This window comes from Danio rerio, chromosome 12, assembly GCF_049306965.1.
Source record: "Danio rerio strain Tuebingen ecotype United States chromosome 12, GRCz12tu, whole genome shotgun sequence".
In the NCBI taxonomy this organism is placed as follows: domain Eukaryota; kingdom Metazoa; phylum Chordata; class Actinopteri; order Cypriniformes; family Danionidae; genus Danio; species Danio rerio.
Genome location: NC_133187.1, coordinates 1,411,239 through 1,434,613, shown reverse-complemented (window position 1 = coordinate 1,434,613; position 23,375 = coordinate 1,411,239). Strand labels below are relative to the sequence as shown.

The 23,375-nt window shown below is 31.0% G+C and overlaps 1 protein-coding gene and 1 long non-coding RNA gene across 2 annotated transcripts in view; one reads left to right on the top strand and one right to left on the bottom strand.

Moving 5' to 3' along the window:
- rab26 (RAB26, member RAS oncogene family) overlaps positions 1-23,375 on the bottom strand; it is a 110,830-nt gene that overhangs the window by 42,416 nt on the left and 45,039 nt on the right. Inside the window, exons 3-4 of the mRNA XM_073918004.1 lie at positions 18,631-18,672; positions 11,110-11,176 (exon numbers count right to left, since the gene is read on the bottom strand). Of these exons, the coding sequence (XP_073774105.1) occupies positions 11,110-11,176; positions 18,631-18,672 (109 nt within the window). The remainder of the gene's footprint in view (positions 1-11,109; positions 11,177-18,630; positions 18,673-23,375) is intronic.
- Positions 18,911-22,557, top strand: LOC141376732 (uncharacterized). The gene is made up of 3 exons (XR_012387768.1): positions 18,911-20,695; positions 20,756-21,247; positions 21,311-22,557. It is a non-coding gene; the product is annotated as an uncharacterized lncRNA (long non-coding RNA).

Sequence of the window (23,375 nt, the reverse complement as noted above, 5' to 3'; positions counted from 1 at the left end):
AGAAAACTGTTAGCATGGCACTGTAACTGTAAGCTTGTTTATATTTCAAGTTAATTGTTGTAATTAAAGTCACAGACATGATTTTGATTAGAAATATTGATCAGTAATACAATTCTTACCTCTCAGACAAATTTAATTCGATTTTTTAATAGTTACATGCAAATAGTTTCAATTGCATGTAGATGAGACACAAATTATCAGAGCTGAAGCATAATGAGAATTACGGATATTTTATTATAGAAGTTTTTAAAAAATATTTGTGTAAATAGAATAAAATGATGTGTAATGATGATCATCTTCAAACTACATCATTATTCATTCATTCATTCATTTTCTTTTCGGCTTAGTCCCTTTATTAATCAGGGGTCGCCACAGTGTAATGAACCGCCTACTTATCCAGTATATGTTTTACGCAGCGGATGCCCCTCCAGCTGCAACCGATCATTGGGAAAAATACAAACTCATTCACACACATGCACTATGGACAATTTAGCTCACCCATGAACTGCATCATTATATTTAATAATAATAAATTAACGTACTGAAATTGTGCCGATAGCTTTTAAAGGTTGCCAGGAATTATTGTCAATAGAAATAAAATAAAAGAGAATTAAATATATTATTATATAATTATATTATTGTATAAAAATATATTCTTAAATATAACACTAAACTAAAAATAAAAATAAAACAAACTTGAAAAAAATTATTTAAAAAACATATAAATACTAAAAAAATAAAGATAATATTAAACATAACAATATAATAATAATAATAATAATAATAATAATAATAATAATAATAATAATAATAATAATAATAATAATGATAAACTAAATAATAAACATTTTAATACAAAATATATTTAAAAAAGTCTAAAATAATTTATAAAATATTTTACATATTTTACAAACTATTTATATAATAAGGTTAATTTAAAACTAAAAGAAATACAACGAAACATAAAATAAAACTAAAAGGTATAAAAAAAAGGTATATTAAAAATATACCTTTAAAAAATGACTAATACTAATAAAAATAATAATAATGATTAACATAATACATATAATTAGATAACAAAGTAATAAACATTGATAATAAACAAATATTGTATAATTTATATATACATTAAAATATTAAAAATATTGAAATAATTTATAAATTATAATTGAGGTTAATTAAAATCTAAAATAAATACAATTAAACCTAAAAAATACAAATTAAAAGTATATGCTTTAAAAAATATTACTAATAAAAAAGAAAAATAATAATAATAATATAAAATATAATAGAAGTAGTAGTAGTAATAATAATAATAATAATAATAATAATAATAATAATAATAACAACAATGACGATAATAATAATAATAAACATTAATAATGAATACATATTTTATAAAAAGTGCTGAATAAAAAAAATAATAAATAAATAAATAAATAAATAAATAAATAATGAATTATTTATTATTCATTATATTTATGATTTATAATAAATAACAATAAATGCTAAAATAACAACAATAATAACAACAACAACAACAATAATAATAATAATAATAATAATAATAACAAACATTAATAATAAAAAAGCAAATGCTCAGTGATACTCAGTAATAATCCAGCAAGTTTTGCATATAACAAAAATAATGTAATAGTCCTTTTAAACTCTGCAGACTTCTCTTATTAGCAGAGAAAGCGTGTGTGAGTGTTGTATCAGCAGTGAATGAATGCTTTGGCCTCATAAGCGTGTAATTTGAAGCACTTTGCGTTCACACGGTGATGTTTTTCCTGGAGTCTGGTCTTTTATTTGGGCTTTGGGGAGAGATGAAGGTCCGTGAAGGGCAAACATTAATGTATAATGACTATCTGTGGATGGAGGAAGCAGCAGACGGAGGAACAAACAGCGTCTGCCTCTGCATTCTGTCACACACACACACACACACACACACATACATGAGCTCGATGAATGGAGATGCTGTGAATGGAAATTTATCAGCTCTTAACAGCTCTAGACACTTCTTAAGAAGTCTTTGTTTCTTTTGCAAGACAATAAAGACGTCAAACTCCATCAGCGGTGGTGTTGAGTGACAGCAGGATGTTGTAAAACGCTTAACATTACATAATGCAACAATAATGAGGTCATTTCATGCATTTTTTAGGACACTGTTGTCATCTTTAAGCCATTTACTGTGCGTAACTTTAATGTGAATGTATGCGTGTGTGTGATGTTTTATTATGTATTTTTGACAATTGTTATCTTTACCTGATTTACTGTTTGTAGATTATAAATGTGATCATCCAATCATCCAACTATCCATGCATCCATCCAACTATCCGTCCATACATCTATCTAACAATCCATTCATCCATCCATCCATGCATCCATTCATTCAACCATCCATCCATCAATCATGCATGCATCCATTCATGCAACTATTTATCCATCCATCCATCCATCCATCCATCCATCCATCCATGCACCTATTCATCCATCTATTCATCCATCTATCCATCCATCTATCTATCTATCTATCTATCTATCTATCTATCTATCTATCTATCTATCTATCTATCTATCTATCTATCTATCTATCTATCTATCTATCTATCTATCTATCTATCTATCTATCTATCTATCTATCAATGTATGCATCCATTCATCCAGTTATCCATCAAACTATCCATCCAAACTATTCATCCATCCATCCATCCATCCAATAATTAATCAATCAATAAAAATAAATAAATGAATGAAAAATAATTGAATAAATAAAAAGAAACAAATAAAACAAATTAATGAATAAAATAAAGTAAAAATCAGAAAGTGATATTCTAAACACCAAATTCAGTATATTCATTGTTTAAAAATATTTTATGCACACACAATTTTCAAAATGATTACATACAAATAAATTAAAAATTAAAAAACATGTTCTATCACCTGTCAAGTCCTTTTATATTAAAAAAACTGTTTTTGAACATTAAATGTATTATTTATTAGTAGTAGTATAATAATAATAATAATAATAATAATAATAATACTAATATCAACAACAACAACAACAAAAATAATAATAACAATAACAATAACAACAACAACAATAATAATAATAATAATAATATTAATAATAATAATAATTATAATAATAAAATTAAAATAATAATAACAATAATAATAACAATAATAACAATAATAATAACAATAATAAAAATAATAATAATAATAATAATAATAATAATAATAATATTTAAATTAAAATAATAATAACAATAATAACAATAATAATAACAATAATAACAACAACAATAATAATAATAATAATAATAATATTTAAATTAAAATAATATTAACAATAATAATAATAATAATAATATTATTATTATTAATAATAATAATAATAACAATAATAACAATAATAATAATAATAATAATAATAATAATAATAATTATTATTATTATTATTATTATTATTATTGTGATTATTGCTTATTATTAGATTCACGTTTTATTTTTTTGTATTATTAAAAATATATTTGTGTGTGGCACAAAAGGCAAATATTTCAAAAAGATCCCATTAAAAACAGATTTAAAAAGCATAAATGCAGTGAGCATAAATCCAGAGCTTCACCAGGTTGTGAAACAGATTGAACATTCTGTCACCTTTTAAGTCAGCAGTGAAGTAGGTGTAAATATCAAGCACATCGTGTCTCTGTATATGTTAGAACAGCACATGCAAAAGCTGGAACAAAAGACGTTAACTTCTGCTTCCAATGCAAACTGGCCTGAATGAGCACTAAACTGAAGCAGGAGAACAAAGACCCTTTACAAATAGCATGTCTTTTCAGAGACATTTCAGACTGACACTTCAGTAATGACTGCAATTATCAAGCATTATGTACAAAACCCTTTCTGACGCCTATTATTAACACCTCGCTTTCAAAACATGCTATCATTCATTATTGACCCAGAAAGAAAAGCACATGACCTTCAACTCCATCATATTTGGCTATGAGGCAACTGAAAACCTCATTGGGTAAATAAGATTCACCCAAAATGTAAACTGCATTTGTTTAGGGGTGTCCAAACTTGGTCCTGGAGGGCTGGTGTTTTGCATAGTTCAGCTTCAACTTCTCTCAATGCACCTCCCTAAAGTTTCTAGTATACCTGGAAAGAGCTTGATTAGCTGGTTTGGGGGTTTATTCGGGGTTGGAGCTTAAATATGCAGGACACCGGCCCTTTAGGACCAATTTTGGACACCCCTGGTTTAGACTGATAGATGATGAAGCACAGAATGTGGAATATTTTACTCAAGTTGGTTGAATTATTATAAGTTAATGGTATGGATTAAAAATAGAATTCAGTAGTGATTTAATGCTGTATTTAAGTAGTAGTAATAGTAAATTCAACGGCGGTAATAGTGAACTCAGTACTGAATTAATCCCATATAATAGTAATATCGAGTTCAGTAACTAATTAATGCTATACAATAGCAATAGCGAATTCAGTACTGAACTAATGCTATATAGTAGTAATTCCAAATTCATGATTGAATTGATGCTACATGTATATAGTAGTAATAAATTCAGTAGTATATTAATGCTATATAGTAGTAATAGGAAATTCAGTAGCAAATTAATTTTATAAAACAGTGGTAGCAAATTCAGTACTGAATTTATGTTCACTTTAAATAGTAGGTTTAAAGGTTTAAATTCAGTTGAGAATTCAGTACTGAATAAATGTTATGTAGTAATACCAATTTCAGTAGTGAAATATTGCTAATTTTTAATATTAGTAAAAGGGAAGAATAATAACGAATTCAGTACTGATGTAAGGCTATATAGTAGTAATAGCGAATTCAGTACTGAAATATTGCTACATGTATATAGTAGTAACCAACTCAGTACTGAATAATGCTATATTTGAATACTGAATAGTAGTAAATAATATTGAATTCAGTACTGAATTAATGCTATATAATTGTAATAGTGAATAAGGTACTGAATTAATGCTATATAGCAAATAATAGTGAATTTAGTACTTAATGCAATATAGTTGTAGTAGCGAATTCAGTACTGAATTAATGCTATATAGTAGTATAGCAAATTAAGTACTGAATCAGTGCTACATGTATATAGTAGCAATGAATTCAGTACTGAATTGTTGCAATATCTGAAAACTGAATACTAGTAAATAATAGAGAATTCAGTAATGAATTAAAGCTATATAATAATATTAGCGAATTAAGGAACTAGTTAATGCTATACAACCGTAATAGCAAATTCAGTACTGATGTAAGGCTATATAGTAGTAATAACAAATTCAAATTAATGCTATTTTTGAATACTGAATAGTAGCAAATAACAGTGAATTCAGTAGTGAATTAACGCTATATAGTAGTAATAGCGAATTCAGTACCTAATTAATGCTATACAATGGTAATAGCAAATTCAGTACTGAATTAATGCTAAATATTACAAAATAGTTAATTTAGTACTGAATTAATGCTACATGTATATAGTAGTAACGAATTCAGTACTGAAATAATGCAATATTTGATTACTGAAAAGTAGCAAATAATAGTGAATTCAGTACTGAATTAATGCAATATAGTAATAATAGCGAATTCAGTACTGAATGAATGCTATATTTTAATACTGAATAGTAGTATATAATAGTGAATTCAGTACTGAATTAATGTTATATAATAGTAATAGCGAATTAGGTACTTAATTAATCCTATATAATAGTAATAGCGAATTCAGTACTTGATTAATCCTATACAATAGTAATAGCGAATCAGTACGTAATTAATCCTATATAATAGTAATAGCGAATTCAGTACGTAATTAATCCTATATAATAGTAATAGCGAATTCAGTACCTAATTAATCCTATATAATAGTAATAGCGAATTCAGTACCTAATTAATCCTATATAATAGTAATAGCGAATTCAGTACCTAATTAATCCTATATATAAGTAATAGTAAATTCAATACTGAATTTATGCTATATAGTAGTAATAGCGAATTCAGTACTGAATTAATGCTATATTGGAATACTGAATAGTAGTATATAATAGTGACTTCAGTAGTAAATAATGCTATATAGTAGAAGCAGTGAATTCAGTACTGAATTAATGCTATATAATAGTAATAGAGAATTCAGTACGTTATTAATCCTATATAATAGTAAGAGTGAATTCAATACTGAATTTATGCTTTATAGTAGTAATGGCGAATTCAGTACTAAATTAGTGCTATATTGGAATACTGAATAGTAGTATATAATAGTGACTTCAGTAGTGAATTATTGCTATATAATAGTAACAGTGAATTCAGTACCTAATTAATACTATATAATAGTAATACCGAATTTAGTATCGAATTAATGATATATTGTAATAACAAATACAGTAGTGAATTGACGTTAGTTTTGAATAGTAACAGTGAATAAATTCAGTAGTGAATTAATGCAGTAATAGAGAATTCAGTACTGAAGCAATTCATCTCAGCATTCACTATTACTAATACAATTAAAACATAAAATAGTCAAACATACTATTCAAACGCTACTAAATTAACTTGTACTACTATAAAGCATTAAAATAGATCCGTTATTAGAGATGAGTTATTGAAACTATTATGTTGAAGAAGTCTGCTCTCCGTTAAACAGAAATCGGGGAAAAATAAACATGGGGGCTAATAATTCTGACTTCAACTGAGCGTGTACGTGTATGTGTGTGTGTGTGTGTGTGTGTGTGTGTGTGTGTGTGTGTGTGTGTGTATGTATGTGTGTGTGTGTGTGTGTGTGTGTGGTGCATTGCCATGTCTCTCTGTGTGAGCTGGACGACACACAGGCTCAGCACAGATGGGAAAGTCAGTCTGTGGGCGTCAGATGCAGTAAAATGGCTCTTCTCACACTCCTTCACTCACATGCGCTCCAATAATAAAAAAAATCTAAAAATGCAATGCCCAAGGCCACTCTGGCTGCGTGCATGAATGTTTGCATGTGACAGGTTGAGTGCAAAAAAACGTGCATTATTGCATCACTTAGCATCAATTTAAAAGTCAATCCAATGCATTCGTCCTGCTTGGAAAGTGCGTTGAAAAGGTGTCAAGTGTGTGTGTGTGCTCTTAAAAGGATTATAATTACTGCTCTTTGTGGTCTAATCAGTCTTGTATGAATGTGTGTGTGTGTGTGTGTGTGTTTGTGAAACATGCTTTCAATATCAATGCACTAAAATGTCTTGAAGCTCAAAAGCTCCTGTAGGATACTTTTTAGGCTTAGAATTTTAAAAAATAGATTTTTTCTATTATGGGCTGTCATTTGGTTTCACTTTAAATTGTCGCTACTTCAAACCATTTTTGCTGAAGCACTAAGTGGCTCTTTCTGTTGGTTGAAATGGCCGAAACACACGCACAAAAGCCTTCTTATATAACTGAAATTCAGCAGTTCATCTCTCCCAAGATAAATGTTGGGTACAGCGTATGATATGTTAGAAAGACACGCATATTTTGTTGGTTTGACTTGGGTTTCCAGCAGCTTTGAGTCGTTTTTATCATAAAGGTTCAAAACTTGAATTTTACAAAAAAAAAAAAAGCTGAAGTTTAATACCTGTTATTTATAGTATGCAGGTTTCTGCAACCCAGGCTCATGAAAAATGCATGTGACCTTTTTTGTTGTATACAAAAATATGCATAAGGGATCCTTAACATACTGATGTGTGTTAAAGAATTTAAAGAGAGTTAAAGAAGAAAGCAGTAGTCATCTATCACACTTTAATATAAAATTAAAATTATAATGTAATAGATTTTAATTTCATTCAATTTCCTTTAGTATTATTTTATTTTATTAACTTTATTTTATTTCATTCAATTTTGAAATTTAATTTAATTTAATATTATTTTATTTTCATTTTTTCATTTTAGTATTTCTTAAATTGAAATAAATTTATTTTAATTTAATTTAATTATCAGTCAAGTTAATTACAATTAAAATGAAAATATCTTTGTTATTATTTTAAAATTTTATTGCATTTTATTTTATTGTATTTTATAATATTATATTTTTATAATTTAATAAAATGTAATTATTAGTCAATCATATTAAATTTCAAATTAAAACATATTTTTATAATAAAATATATATTATTAAATTAAGTAGTTTACTTTTATTTAACTTATTACATTTTTATTTTATTTTATTACGTTTTAATTTAATTTAATTTTAATTTATTACATTTTAATTTAATTTAATGTAATTTAATTTTTAGTCAAATAAGTATATTGTACAGTCAATCAACTAAAATATTATATTTATATGACTAAAACTTTAGATTAAAATATGACTTTTATTAACTACTGGCTTATTACTTGCCTAATAATAAGATATTGGCTGCTTATTAGAACTTATAAAGTATATATGTATCTTAATCTCAATACATGAACCCAAACTATTAATGAGCAGCAAATGAGTAGTTTATTGAAATAAAAGTCTTCACTAATTGTTTGTTAATAGCAACAAAGATTATTTAATTTAATTTAATTTAATTTAATTTAATTTAATTTAATTTAATTTAATTTAATTTAATTTAATTTAATTTAATTTAATTTAATTTAATTTAAAAATTTTATTTTATTTTATTTTATTTATTTATTTATTTATTTATTTATTTATTTATTTTTTACCACAACCAAGATCAAAACATCTCTCTTTTTAATCTAAGAAACATTGTCATCCTCAAAAATAACGCAAGAAAAACAATATATATATTTTTTCATGCACAGAAAATACATTTGCATTTAGATGAATTTTTAGACAGTCATACAATCTATACAGGAATGAACCCAGAATACACACATGATGTTTATTTTAGATGGAGAATGATAATGGTATTAATATTAAAGTGATGTTGTTTTGGATAGTGTTGGGATATGTGAAATGTGTGAGTGATGTTCACAAACAGCAGAAGAGAAACAATGAGTACGGCTGATAAACTGCAGTCTAACGTATAATCAGGCACAGTTAGGACGGCTAAATAAATAGGTATTACAAGCACGTTTCCCATCTCTTTTGTTGTTAACATCAAATGCTGCAATCAAACAGTATTGTAGCGCAGATTCATCTGCCAAAATGAGACAGATGCGTGACATGCCCTCAGAAACAAACAAAACTGCACAAGAGAAAAGACAAATGACTCACATGCACATCACACACATCACAAAAATAAAAAAATGCATTCATTTTCATCCTCTGAATAGGTTTTCCAGTTCAAGCACATTATAACACAGAGATTTGTTTACTTCAGAAGTCTATTATTCAGGAAAATGCATCAATAAAATAAATCAAACTCGCAAAAATGCATAATAAAAACACAATATGACTTTATATGACTTTAGTTTGCAATGCGTCATAATGTAAATTATGAAGTGAAACTGTTGAAATATAATGTGCATTTAAACTCACCGGCCACTTTATTAGGTACACCTGTCCAACTGCTTATTAATGCAGATTTCTAATCCGCCCATCCCATGGCAGCAATTCAATGCATTTAAGCATGTAAACATGGTAAACGTTCTGCTTTGAACTGAGACTTTGACAAGACTTTGAATGTGGCATGGTTGTTGCTGCCAGACAGGCTGGTCTGAGTATTTCAGAAACTGCTGATCTAGTGGGATTTTCACACACAAGAGGAAAATATCCAGTAAGCGGCAGTTCTGTGGGCGCAAATGCCTTGTTGATGCCAGAAGTTCAGGCTGGTGGTGGTGGTGTAATGGTGTGGGCGAGATTTTCTTTGGGTCCATTAGTACCAATTGAGCATCAACGCCACAGCCTACCTGAGTATTGCTGCTGACCATGTCCATCCCATTATGAGCACAGTGTCTCCATCTTCTGATGGCTACTTCCAGCAGGATAACGCAGCATGTCATAAAGCTCAATCATCTCAGACTGGTGAACATGACGATGAGTTCACTGTACTCAAATGGCCTCCACAGTCACCAGAGCTCAATCCAATAGAGCAGCTTTGGGATGTGGTGGAACGGCAATCATGGTTGTGCAGCCGACAAATCTGCAACAACTGCGTGATGCTATCATGCCAATATGGAGCAAAATCTCAGAGGAATACCTTGTTGAATCTCTGCCACGACGAATTAAGGCAGTTCTGAAGGCAAAAGGGGTCAAACCTGGTACTAGTAAGGTGTACCTAATAAAGTGGCCGGTGAGTGTGTATGTCTGACAGAGAGATTTCAAGCAGAATGAAGTGGCTTATAGGTGACATTTTTAGACGTCTATTAATAAAAGCATCAAATGTATCTTAGCAGGCGTTTAGAAAGAGAAACACTGCCAAATCCTCCTCATCACACACTAATAACTGTGCCTGTCTGCAACTTTATCATCATACAAAAATCTGATTATTATTCAGGCCAAGTATGATCACTTTTTTCGCTTTACATAAAAAGAACAAGCATGATTAATCACTTCATTGTCCTTCAAACTAATCCTTTTATTCATCAGGGATCACCACAGCGGAATGAACCACCAACTATTCCAGCATATGTTTTACACATCGAATGCTTTTACAGCAGCAACCCAGTACTGGGAAACACCCATGCACACTCATTCACACACACACACACAGACACTCATCCACTACAGCCAATTTAGCTCATCAGTTCCCCTATAGCGCATGTGTTTGGACTGTGGGGGAAACCGGATCACCCGTAGGAAACCCACGCCAACATGGGGAGAACATGCAAACTCCACACAGAAATGCCAACTGACCCAGCCGAGACTCAAACCGGCAACCTTCTTGCAGTGAGGCCACAGTGCTAATCACTGAGTCACCGTGCCACCTATATATCAGTGCAAATCATTAGCACCTGTTTCAGCTGTGGAATGCAAAGCATGATGGGAGTTGTAGTCCGGGTACAATGTTCATATAGCTGGAGTCTGGTGGGAATGATCGTAACACAACACAAACACACTTTCTTCTATTTTTCTGTTGTTTTCATCAAAATTATGTTTATTTTCTTAGCCTATTTAAATTTTAATGTTTTTTTTTTTTGTAATAAAGAAACATTTTTAAGTTGAGGCAGTAACTCACCGTGAGCGTCTCGATAGTATGCGTGCGTCACACTCCTGAAACGCTCCTGTCCCGCTGTATCCCAGATCTACAACACAAGAGCAGACACAGACATTAAACTCTGCATTCATGAACACACACACACACACACACACACACACACACACACACACACACACACACACACACACACACACACACACACACACCTACATTTGTGTGTAATTGGATAGGCCTCTATTTCGTTATATACTGACCTAATGGTATTTTCATCCACTAAACCTAAAGCTGCCCCTGAACACAAACCTCACAGAAAACAAACTCAAATCCTGCATGATTTAGAAACTCTTTTCCTCATGAGGACCAGAAAAAAAAGTCCCAATAAAGGTCAGAAATTGCTGCTATTATTATTAATATACTGCAGCTGAGGGCATGTTTGGTCCTCATAATACAGAGAAATACACACTCTTCCTCTCTCACACACACACAAGCGGAGACACACAAACAAGATGTTCATTGATAGTCTGAAGTGTTGCTGATTATTTTTATCAGCTCTTTACACTCTTATTCAAGAGAAGGAGAAATCTCGAAATCTGTTTGATTGTAGAAATGAACTCATTTCCATGCCGGATGTCCTGAGGGCGAGTAAACAATGAGCACACGTTCACTTTTCGGGAGTGAACTACTGCTTTAATGTGCTTTCCCGCAGCTCTCAAAGCAAATCTGCACTGCTTTGTACTGACTTTCTACTGCATAGAAGTTTCTTCGGACTATTACAAAGATCTTCGCACTATTAAAAGATTTGTGCTTTTAAATATCGCTCACTTAAAGGATCTGTCGGGGAAACAAGCTAAAATGTTGTTTAAATGCATTGCTGTCATTCATTTATTCTCCTTCGGCTTTAATCATCAGGGGTCACCACAGCGGAATGAACCGCCAACTATTCCAGCATGTGTTTTACACAGTGGATGCCCTTCCAGCTGCAACCCAGTACTGGAAAACACCCATACACACTCATACACTACAGCCAATTTAGTTGATCAGTTCCCCTATAGCGCATGTGTTTGGACTGTGGGGGAAACCGGAGCACCCGGAGGAAACCCATGCCAACACGGGGAGAACATGCAAACTCCACACAGAAACACCAACTGACCTAGCCGGGACTCGAAGCTGCGACCTTCTTGCTGTGAGGCCACGTAGCTAACCACTGAGCCACCGTGCCAACATGCATTGCTATAAATACCTATAAATACATGCAATGGATCTGATTTGATTTCCTGGAACAGCAAATGTATTAATATGTTTAAAGTGTGAATAAGTAAAGTAGGAACTTATTCGTGTGAATAAAAACAATAGATACACATAAATAAAATAGTAAATAAATAAATAATGAATAGAAAACACCAATTAATTAATTAAACAAGTAATAAAAACTGAAAAAATATCTAAAATGTGCTTGAAAATGTGTTTTTCCCACTGTTGGGTTGCAGCTGGAAGGGCATCCGCTGTGTAAAATCCAAATAAAGGGACTAAGCCGAAAAGAAAATGAGTGAATGAATAAAAATTTGCTAAATATTCAACTCCTCACTGCGTATTTCATAACAAAATAAATGCATTAGTTCTGTGTTTCTCAACCATGTCCCTTTAGGACCACCAACACTTCATGGTTTGGATGTCTCCTTTGTCTGCCACACCCGTTAAAAGTCTTTCAGTCTCTGCTAATGAGCTGGTGATCTGAGTCAGGTGTTTTTGGTTCAGAAGACCAAGAGCTGGTGGTCCTCTAGGAGCGTGGTTGAGAAACACAGCATTAGTTAATACAAAATAAATTATTATTATTAAAAAGAAAATAAAAGGAAATTAAACTATTAAAAATGAAATTATGGCGACGCAGTGGCGCAGTAGGTAGTGCTGTCGCCCTACAGCAAGAAGGTCGCTGGTTTGAGCCTCGACTGGGTCAGTTGGTGTTTCTGTGTGGAGTTTGCATGTTCTCCCTGCGTTCGTGTGGGTTTCCTCCGGGTGTTTCCCCCAAAGTCCAAACACATGCGGTACAGGTGAATTGGGTAGGCTAAATTGTCCGTGGTGTATGAGTGTGCTGAGTGTGTGTGGATGTTTCCCAGAGATGGGTTTGTGGCTGGAAGGGCATCCGCTGCGTAAAAACTTGCTGGATAAGTTGGCGGTTCATTCTGCTGTGGCAATCCCGGATAAACGCCGACAAGAACATAAATAAAATTATTCAAAATAATGTCTTAACTCTGCAAAAAGCTCAGCATTTTTGTCTTGTAGTTGAATAAAATATATCATGGATTAAGAAATATTTGCTGAAGAGGGAAAATGACTTTAAAGATCCCAAATCAAAATTAAATAAGCAGCAATGTGACTGTAAAAATAAAAAAAAAATCGTTCATTCATTTTCCCTTCTTCTTCAAATATTTCCCAAATGATGTTGAACAGATTCAGGAATTGTTCGCAGTATTTCCTAAAATATTTGTTCTTGTGGAGAAAGTCTCATTTGTTTTATTTGGGCTAGAATAAAAGCAGTTCTTAATTGTTTTAAAGCCATTTTAAGGTCAATATTATTCGCCCCTTCAGCAATATTAGTGTTGGATTGTCTCCAGAACAAACCACTGTTATACAATGACTTGCCTAATTACCCTAACTTTACCCTAATTACCCTAGTGAAGCCTTTACATGTCACTTTAAGCTGAACACTAGTCAAATATCTAGGCTAATGTTATTTACTGTCATCATGGCAAAGAGAAAAGAAACCAGTGATTAGAAATGAGTTATTAAAGCTATTATGATTAGAAATGTGTTATATAAAATCTCTCTGTTAAAGAGAAATTAGGGAAAAATATATATAGGAGGGCAAATACTTCTGACTTCAACTGTATATAGTTTGCAGTTAAACACAGAGGACCGGAAATATATAAATAGCAGCTTTAATGTGAGTTTCTCCACTAATGATCAGTAAAAACACACAGAGTCAAGCAGGATGAAAAGCTGCTTTTATCATCCGTACAGAATCTCAGAAGTCTGAACATGCAAACTACTACAGTACAGCGCATTATATCCTCTTTTAAACCAGATGAAAACATGTTTGTGTCTCCACCATCTTCTTTTAAACCAAAGATGAACACAGTAATTAGAATAGAAAAAAAGGCTGAATGTTTATTTATGCACGACTTTACGGTTATTTTTAAATGTTTTTTGAATATGTGCTCACGGCTATATTTATTTGATTAAAAATGCTGTGAAAATGTGAAATATTATTACAATTTAAAAGAACTGCTTTATTATTGATTTTTTTTTAAAACATTTATTTATTACTGTGATTTAAAGCAGAATTTTCAGCACCGTTATTCCAGTTTTAAGTGTCAAATCATCCTACAGTTTTTTATGACATTTTTTTATTGTAATAAGCCTGTGCTGCTCACCAAGGTTACATTTATTTGATTAAAAAATGCTGTAAAAATTATAAATATTATTACAGTTTAAAAATAAATGTTCTATTATTCAATTTAGCTTAAAGTTTAATTTATTACTGTGATTTAAAGCAGAATTTTCAGCATCATAACTCACTTTTTAAGTGTAATTCTTCAGTTTTTTAAGAGTTCTTTATTAAAAGAAGTCTGTTCTGCTCACCATAGCTTTATGTATTTGATTAAAAATTGTGTAAAATTGGAAATATTACTACAATTTAAAAAAAACTGCTTTATTATTGAATTTAGTTTAAAGATTTATTTATTACTATCATTTAAAGTTGATTTTTCAGCATCATTACTCCAGTCTTCTGTGTCACACTCAGAGTTTTATTACATTTATTTGATTAAAAATGCTGTAAAAATGTAAAATATTATTATATTAAAAAAAGGTTTTATTATTGAATATAGTTTAAAGGTTAATTTATTACCATGATTTAAATCAGTATTTTTCAGCATCACAACTCTTCAGTGTCACACAATCCTTTAGATTTGTTTTTTTATTATTAAAATAACCCTCTTCTGCTCACCAAATCTATGTTTATTTCACTAAAAATGCTGAAAAAATGTGAAATATTATTAGAATATTTTTATTAAAGATTAATTTTTTTCAGATTTTTCAGCATCATTTTACCTTCAGAAATCAGGATGATTTGTTCTTGAACAGTTATAACTAATTAGTTACTGTAGTCATTAACAATGATTTCTAGTTTGATTATCAGTGTTGAAGGTGATTATATTTCATGAAAACATATTATTATATTTTATAAAACATTTATTTAATTTAAAATATTTATAATTTTAGTAGTCTTTGATTAAATAAACAAAGAATAATAAAATTATATATATATATATATATATATATATATATATATATATATATATATATATATATATATATATATATATATATATATATATATATGTTGTTACATTATACATGAATTAACTTTCACTCTTAAACAATTTTATGCGTCCATAATAAATAAGAGTAAATCATCAGTTTTGAAGTAAATTATTAAGATTTTATAATAATAATAATAATAATAATAATAATAACAATAATAATAATAACAATATTATTATTATTATTAACATTATTATTATTATTATTATTATTATTATTAATATCATTGTTATTATTGTTGTTGTTGTTGTTGTCATTATTGTTATTACTATTGTTGTTGTTATTATTAATTATTATTATCATTATTATTGTTGTTGTTGTTATTACTATTTTTATCATTATCATTATTGTTGTTGTTGTTATTGTTATTATTATTAATAATATTAATTTGAGTGTTTTACTTGTGCAAATAATAATATTAATAATAATAATAATATTTATTGAGTAGCAGATCATCAAATAATACATAAAAATAAATAAATAAAACAAAAATAAATAATAAAAAATTAAAAATGGCAATGAAATCGTACTAAGAAAACTATTATTTTAAATTTAATATACTTATTTTTTGTATTTACTGTAAAAGTATTATTTTATATTTTAAATGTAAAACTTTCCATAGCAAGTCTTCGATGGAGGATAAAAAAATAAACAAATGTATAAATATGAATGTATTTGAATGAACAAATAAACTGTTTCCCCAGATCTGCATGCACAAAATGCAGCATTTCACTTTAAGTTGTTTGTTCAATTGACACCATGAACACTTTATTAATAAGCGTATCATCATGGTTTAACCCCAATATTGACACTACTATCCTCACACACCCTGAATACAGTAAAACACTCGCAGGTGAGCGGCTTAAATAAAGTCAGTGTGAGGCTAATGGAGCGTTAAAGATTAATGGCAGCCTCGTTAAACTCTCATTAGAGCTGATCCTTCACTGTTTACTCAGTCAATATCAGCCAGAGGATACACACACACACACACACACACACCCCAATGACACCCAATCACCCGCGTCTTTAAACCTCTGCAGATAATTGAAGATGCTTTGCAATGGGGAAATTAAATCACTTAATTACTCAAGGGTTTATTGTATAAATGCGGACAGATGCTTTCCAACCTGAAACTTCATTATCCTGAGAGTTTAGTGTGTTCATTACATGGAAATATGATAAATGGCAATATATGCTAATTATTATTCATGATATGTGGGTTTATGGCTGGACTGAACACACATAAAATATATGATGCAACATATATAAGTGTATATATACATTTGTTAGTTATATAGTCATATGCAACATCATATTTTATAGACTGAATGAATGATGAGCACTTTAACATTTTATTGTAACGCTGTGACAATAATGACAATAAATAAATTATATATATTTTTTCAAGCATTGAAATTATAAATATGTACATATAGGTTCAAATTAGTGATGTCAAACAATTAATAGCAATTAATTGCATCTGACATCACCGCTTGTTCTTACTGTAATTATTCTGTATTGTGTTAGTTTGTAATTATTAATTAATCGATCAAGGAATCAGTTAATTAATCATGCAATTAATTCATAAAGTAATTCATTAAGTAATTCATTAAGTAATTTATTCATTCATTCATTCATTCATGAAGAAATGGATAATGAACTAATCAACTAAAAAATAAATGAATAAATGAATGAACTAATTCATCAACTATTTAATTAATTTGATTAATCAATTTGTTAACCAACTAATAAATTAATGAATGAATTAATTAATGAATGAATTAATGAATGAATGAATGAACTGTTGGATGGAAAAATGAATGGATGAATGAATTAACTAACTAATTAACTAATGAATGAATAAATGTAATAATCAAGTAACGAATGAATAAATGAACGAATGAATTAAGTAGTTCATTCTTTAGCTAATTAGTTATTCGGAAGAATGAATGAATAAGTAAAGGAATGAACAGACGAACGAACATATAAATTAACAAACTAAAGGACGAATAAATGGATGAATGAAGGAATGAATGAAATAATGAATTAATGAACTAATTAATGAATGAACTAATCAACTAATGAATTAATTAAATAATTAATCAACTAATGAGTGAATGAATGAACAAATGAATGAATTAATCGACTAATGAATTAATAAATGAACTAATCAACTAATACATTTCTAATTCATTTATTAGTTTATTCTTTAGTTAATTAGTAAATCAACTAATGAATGAATGAATGAACTAAAGAATAGATTAACAAATGAACAAACTAATTAATTAATCGACTAATGAATGAATGAATGAATGAATGAATGAATGAATGAATGAATGAATGAATGAATGAATGAATGAATGAACGAACGAATGACTAAATGAACTAATCAACCAATGAATGAATGAATCAATAAATTAGTAAATTTCTGATTAAGTAGTTAATTTGTTTAAAACTAAAAGTAGTTAATCAACTAATGAATGACTGAATGAATGAATGAATGAACTAAACAATAGATGAACGAATGAACAAATGAACAAATTAATGAATATATGAATGAATGAATGAATGAATGAACGAACAAATGAATAAATAAATTAATTAAGTAATCAACTAATGAAATAATTAATTAATCAACTAATAAATGAATGAATAAATGAATGAAAAAAATTATTAATTAATCAACTAATCAATGAATAAGTGAACAAACAAATGAAGGACCAAACAAACGAAAGAATTAATAAACTAATCGACTAATTAATGAATGAGTTAATTCATTCATTCATTTATTGAATTAATTAATTAGTTTATTCATTCATTCATTCATTAATAAAAATAGAGAACAATCTATGAATGTGGGTACAAAACGTGTCTTTTATTTAATTTGTTTAAGTTAATTTTAATCTATTTAAATTAAGTTTGTTCTCTTAAATTAACATAAGCAACACTCTTAATTTTAAGAACTCAATATTTAAAGTAATTTAGCTTCTCAAGTAAATTTTGAAACAATATCAATCTTCTGCAGTGAAAACATCTGAAGAAATCCATCCTACATCAGCTGATCTGAAGCTTCTCCACACACACCGACTGCACTGTCCACCAGCATACAGCACAGCAGAGTTCAGTAGAGTGCAGTAAATGGTTAAAGACGCTCACCTGTAGTTTAACCCTCATGCTGTCGATGCTCAGCACTTTATTCTGCAACACAAGAGAAAGAAAAAACAGATCAGCGTTTTGGAGAAACTCCTGCATCATTACCGTCTATCTCTGAGATCCAGAATCCAGCGCAGATCATCAGACGCTTTCAACTTTTATTAAATCCCTAAAGACGCTGCAGCCACATGTTTAATCCAGCAGGCTGAAAATATCCCTGCATTTCATTAGAAGCCTGTTAGAGTAGCCACCATTATAATGCATTATAAATATAGGCTTCACATAAAGCTGTTTTTCTTTACAGAGCCGCTGAGGTTTTTAATGTGCATTAATAAAGAGCCTTTAACTGCAGTTATTATCTTTCTGTATGGAAATGTCCCCATAATGAGTGATTTCGTCCTGTCGTGCATTAATTGAAGGTCTGTTTATTGCCGTGATCTGGATCTGAGCAGATTTAGAGTTGATCTACACTTTATAATGAATCCTACATGTTCCCATCACACTTAATGATGAGTGAGAAAAGCAGCGGCGAGATCAGACACACGGGCTTTTCTGTTGTCAGCACTTTAAGATCAAGGCTCATGAAGTCAGGGCTGTTTTACGTACACCCCCCCCCCCCCCCCCAAAAAAAAAAGATGGTTTATAAAAGGTACTTTGAACATAGTAAAAGTGCTGTTCTAGATCTGTATCGCCCTGAAAAGCCTTTAATGACATTCGTAATTCTGATTGGCTGGAAGGTGTACAATAAAATCACCTATTCCTGATCTATTGAGTTTCTTGATTCTGATTGGCTGAAATATGTGCAATAAATTCACTTATTCAATGATCTGCTGAAATTCTTGATTCTGATTGGCTGGTGGATGTGCAATAAAATTACTGATCTGTTGACGTTCTTGATTCTGATTGGTTGGAAGCTGTGTAATAAAATCTCTTATTTCATGGTTTGCTGAAATTCTAGATTCTGATTGGCTGGAAAGTGTGTAATAAAATCTCTTATTTCATGGTTTGTAGAAATTCTTGATTCTGATTGGTTGGAAAGTGTGTAATAAAATCTCTTATTTCATGGTCTGTTGAAATTGTTGATTCTGATTGGCTGAAAGGCATCAAATAAAAATCACATGGTTTATTAAAAATTGTTTATTCTGATTGGCTGGATGCTGTGCAATAAAATCGCTTATTTCATGGTATGCTGAAATTCTAGGTTCTGAGTGGCTGCAACGTATCCAATAAAATCACTTGTACCCCATTTGCTGAAATTCTTGATTTTGATTGGCTGGAAGGTGTGCAATAAAATGGTTTATTCATGATCTGTTGGAATTCTTCATTCTGATTGGCTGAAAACTGTGCAATAAAATCATTTATTTAATGGTTTGCTGAAATTCTTGATTCTGATTGGCTGAAATATGTGCAATAAAATCTCTTATTTCATGGTTTGTTGAAATTTTTGATTCTGATTGGCTGGAAGCTGTGCAATAAATTCGCTTATTCTATGGTCTGCTAAAATTTGTGATTCTGATTGGCTGGAAGGTGTACAATAAAATCCCCTATTCCTGATCTATTGAGTTTCTTGATTCTGATTGGCTGAAATATGTGCAATAAATTCACTTGTGCTATGGTCTGCTGAAATTCTTGATTCTGATTGGCTAGAAGCTGTGCAATAAATTCTCTTATTTCATGGTTTGTTGAAGTTCTTGATTCTGATTGGTTGGAAAGTGTGCAATAAAATCTCTTCATGGTCTGTTGAAATTGTTGATTCTGATTGGCTGAAAGGCATCAAATAAAAATCACATGGTTTATTAAAATTGTTTATTCTGATTGGTTGGAAGCTGTGTAATAAAATCTCTTATTTCATGGTTTGTTGAAATTCTTGATTCTGATTGGCTGGAAGCTGTGCAAAAAATTCGCTTATTCTATGGTCTGCTGAAATTCTTGATTCTTATTGGCTGGAAGCTGTGCAATAAATTCTCTTATCTCATGGTTTGTTGAAGTTCTTGATTCTAATTGGCTGGTGGATGTGCAATAAAATTACTGATCTGTTGAAGGTCTTGATTCTGATTGGTTGGAAGCTGTGCAATAAAATCTCTTATTTCATGGTTTGTAGAAATTCTTGATTCTGATTGGTTGGAAGATGTGCAATAAAATTGCTTATTTCATGGTTTGCTGAAATTCTAGATTCCGATTGGTTGGAAAGTGTGTAATAAAATCTCTTATTTCATGCTCTGTTGAAATTCTAGGTTCTGATTGGCTGCAACGTATCCAATAAAATCACTTGTACCCCATTTGCTGAAATTCTTGATTTTGATTGGCTGGAAGGTGTGCAATAAAATGGTTTATTCATGATCTGTTGGAATTCTTCATTCTGATTGGCTAAAAACTGTGCAATAAAATCATTTATTTAATGGTTTGCTGAAATTCTTGATTCTGATTGGCTAAAAGGCATGAAATAAAAATCACACATTTTATGGTTTATTAAAAGTCTTGATTTTTATCGACTGGAAGGTGTGCAATAAAATTGTTTATTCCTGATCTGTTTAAATTCTCGATTCTGATTGGCTGGACGGTGTGCAAAAATCCCTTTATTTATTTTTTGTTGAAATTCTTGATCCTGATTGGCTGGAAGGTGTGCAACAGAAATGACTAATTCCATGGTTTGCTGAAATTCTTCATTCTGACTGGCTGAAAGCTGCAAAAAAGTAGCATATTCAGGATTTGTTGAAATTCTTGATTCTGATTGGCTGGAAGGTGTGCAATAAAATTGCTAATTTCTGATCTGTTGGCATTCTTTATTCTGATTGGCTGGAAGCTGTGCAATAAAATCATTTAATCCACAGTATGCCAAATTTATATTGAGAAAAAAATATTAAAATTAAATTTGTATTAATATTAAGGAAAAAAAAAGGAAAAACGCACTCAACATCTGTCCACATCTGAGTTAGTCTGTATGTCTTTTTTGAGGTTTTTGCTAGAGTAGTGCTAAAAACAGTAGCAAACGCCTGCACTGTCATCTTCATTGCAGAGGACAAACTTTAGCCATGAATCTGCCGTTGTCCCAGCGCAGTAAATTGGACAGTGTGACAGCTTCCAAAATCAGCTCAGCTTCAGTGTTTGTGTGCTGAAGCGGCAGGACAGCAGGTTTGAGGTCAGTTCATCTGTCACTGTATGATCAGAGTCTGTGCTGATGCATCATAATCAACCTGCTGTCACAAACTCGCATGAAAAAACACACCAGAAAGTTTCATTCTGGAACAAGCCTCCGCTACACAGGACACATATCACTGTCATTTTACCAGAGTAAAAGAGTTTAGAGAGTATGCTTTAAAAACCTGCAGTAACTGTTCAATAACTAAGAACAACATGATGATCATACAGTATGGAACAGTGACATCGAAAATATATGAAAATGAAAGTTAACCCAGAGTTTAGAAATGCACATCAGCTCTGATCTAAACAAAATTGAAAATATGGGTGACATAATACTGGGAAAAGGATGAGCCAAGATAACCTGGGTTTAGGATCCCCCAGGGTTAACTATTTCAAGTGTGAAAAACCCCAATCAGACACAGCGAAACAAGAAAATGTAGCAAGTAATAAAATGGCAGCCCGGAGTCCTGACCTAAACCTGATTGAAAACAGGGCTATACCATACTGGGAATAATGACCCAGGTTTAGCATGATCCAGGGTTAACAATTTCAAATGTGAAAAGCCCTAATGAGACACAGCAAAACAAGGAAATGTAATCAGTAATGAAATGGCAGCCCAGAGTCCCGATCCAAACCTGATTGAAAAAAGGGCTGCAAAATGCTGGGAACAAGATGACCTGGGTTTTGGATGACCCAGGGTTAACAATTTCAAGTGTGAAAAGCCCTAATTAGATACAGTAATAATGAAGTGGCAGCCAGAGTCCTGACCTAAACCTGATTGAAAACAGGGCTATACCATACTGGGAATAATGACCCAGGTTTAGCATGATCCAGGGTTAACAATTTCAAATGTGAAAAGCCCTAATGAGACACAGCAAAACAAGGAAATGTAATCAGTAATGAAATGGCAGCCCAGAGTCCCGATCCAAACCTGATTGAAAAAAGGGCTGCAAAATGCTGGGAACAAGATGACCTGGGTTTTGGATGACCCAGGGTTAACAATTTCAAGTGTGAAAAGCCCTAATTAGATACAGTAATAATGAAGTGGCAGCCAGAGTCCTGACCTAAACCTGATTGAAAACAGGCTACACGATACTAGGACTAATGACCCAGGTTTGGGATGATCCAGGGTTAACAATTTCAAGTGTGAAAAGCCATAATTAGACACAGCAAAACAAGTATGTAACAAGTGCTAAAGTGGCAGCCCAGAGTCCCGATCTAAACCTGATTGAATAATAGGGCTGCATCATACTGACAAAAGGATTACCCAGGATGATCTGGGTTTTGGATGACCCAGGGTTAACAATTTTTAGTGTAAAAAGCCCTAATCAGACACAGCAAAACAAGTAAATGTACCAATGAAATGGCAGCCCAGAGTCCCGATCCAAACCTGATTGATAAAAGGGCTGCAGGATACTGGGAACAAGATGATCCAGGTTTAGAATGACCCAGGGTTAACAAATTCAAGTGTGAAAAGCCCTAATTTGACACAGCAATACAAGCAAATGTAACAAGTGATGAAGTGGCTGCCCAGAGTCCTGACCTAAACCTGATTGAAAACAGAGCTACACGATACTGTGAACAAGATGACCCAGGTTTAGGATGGC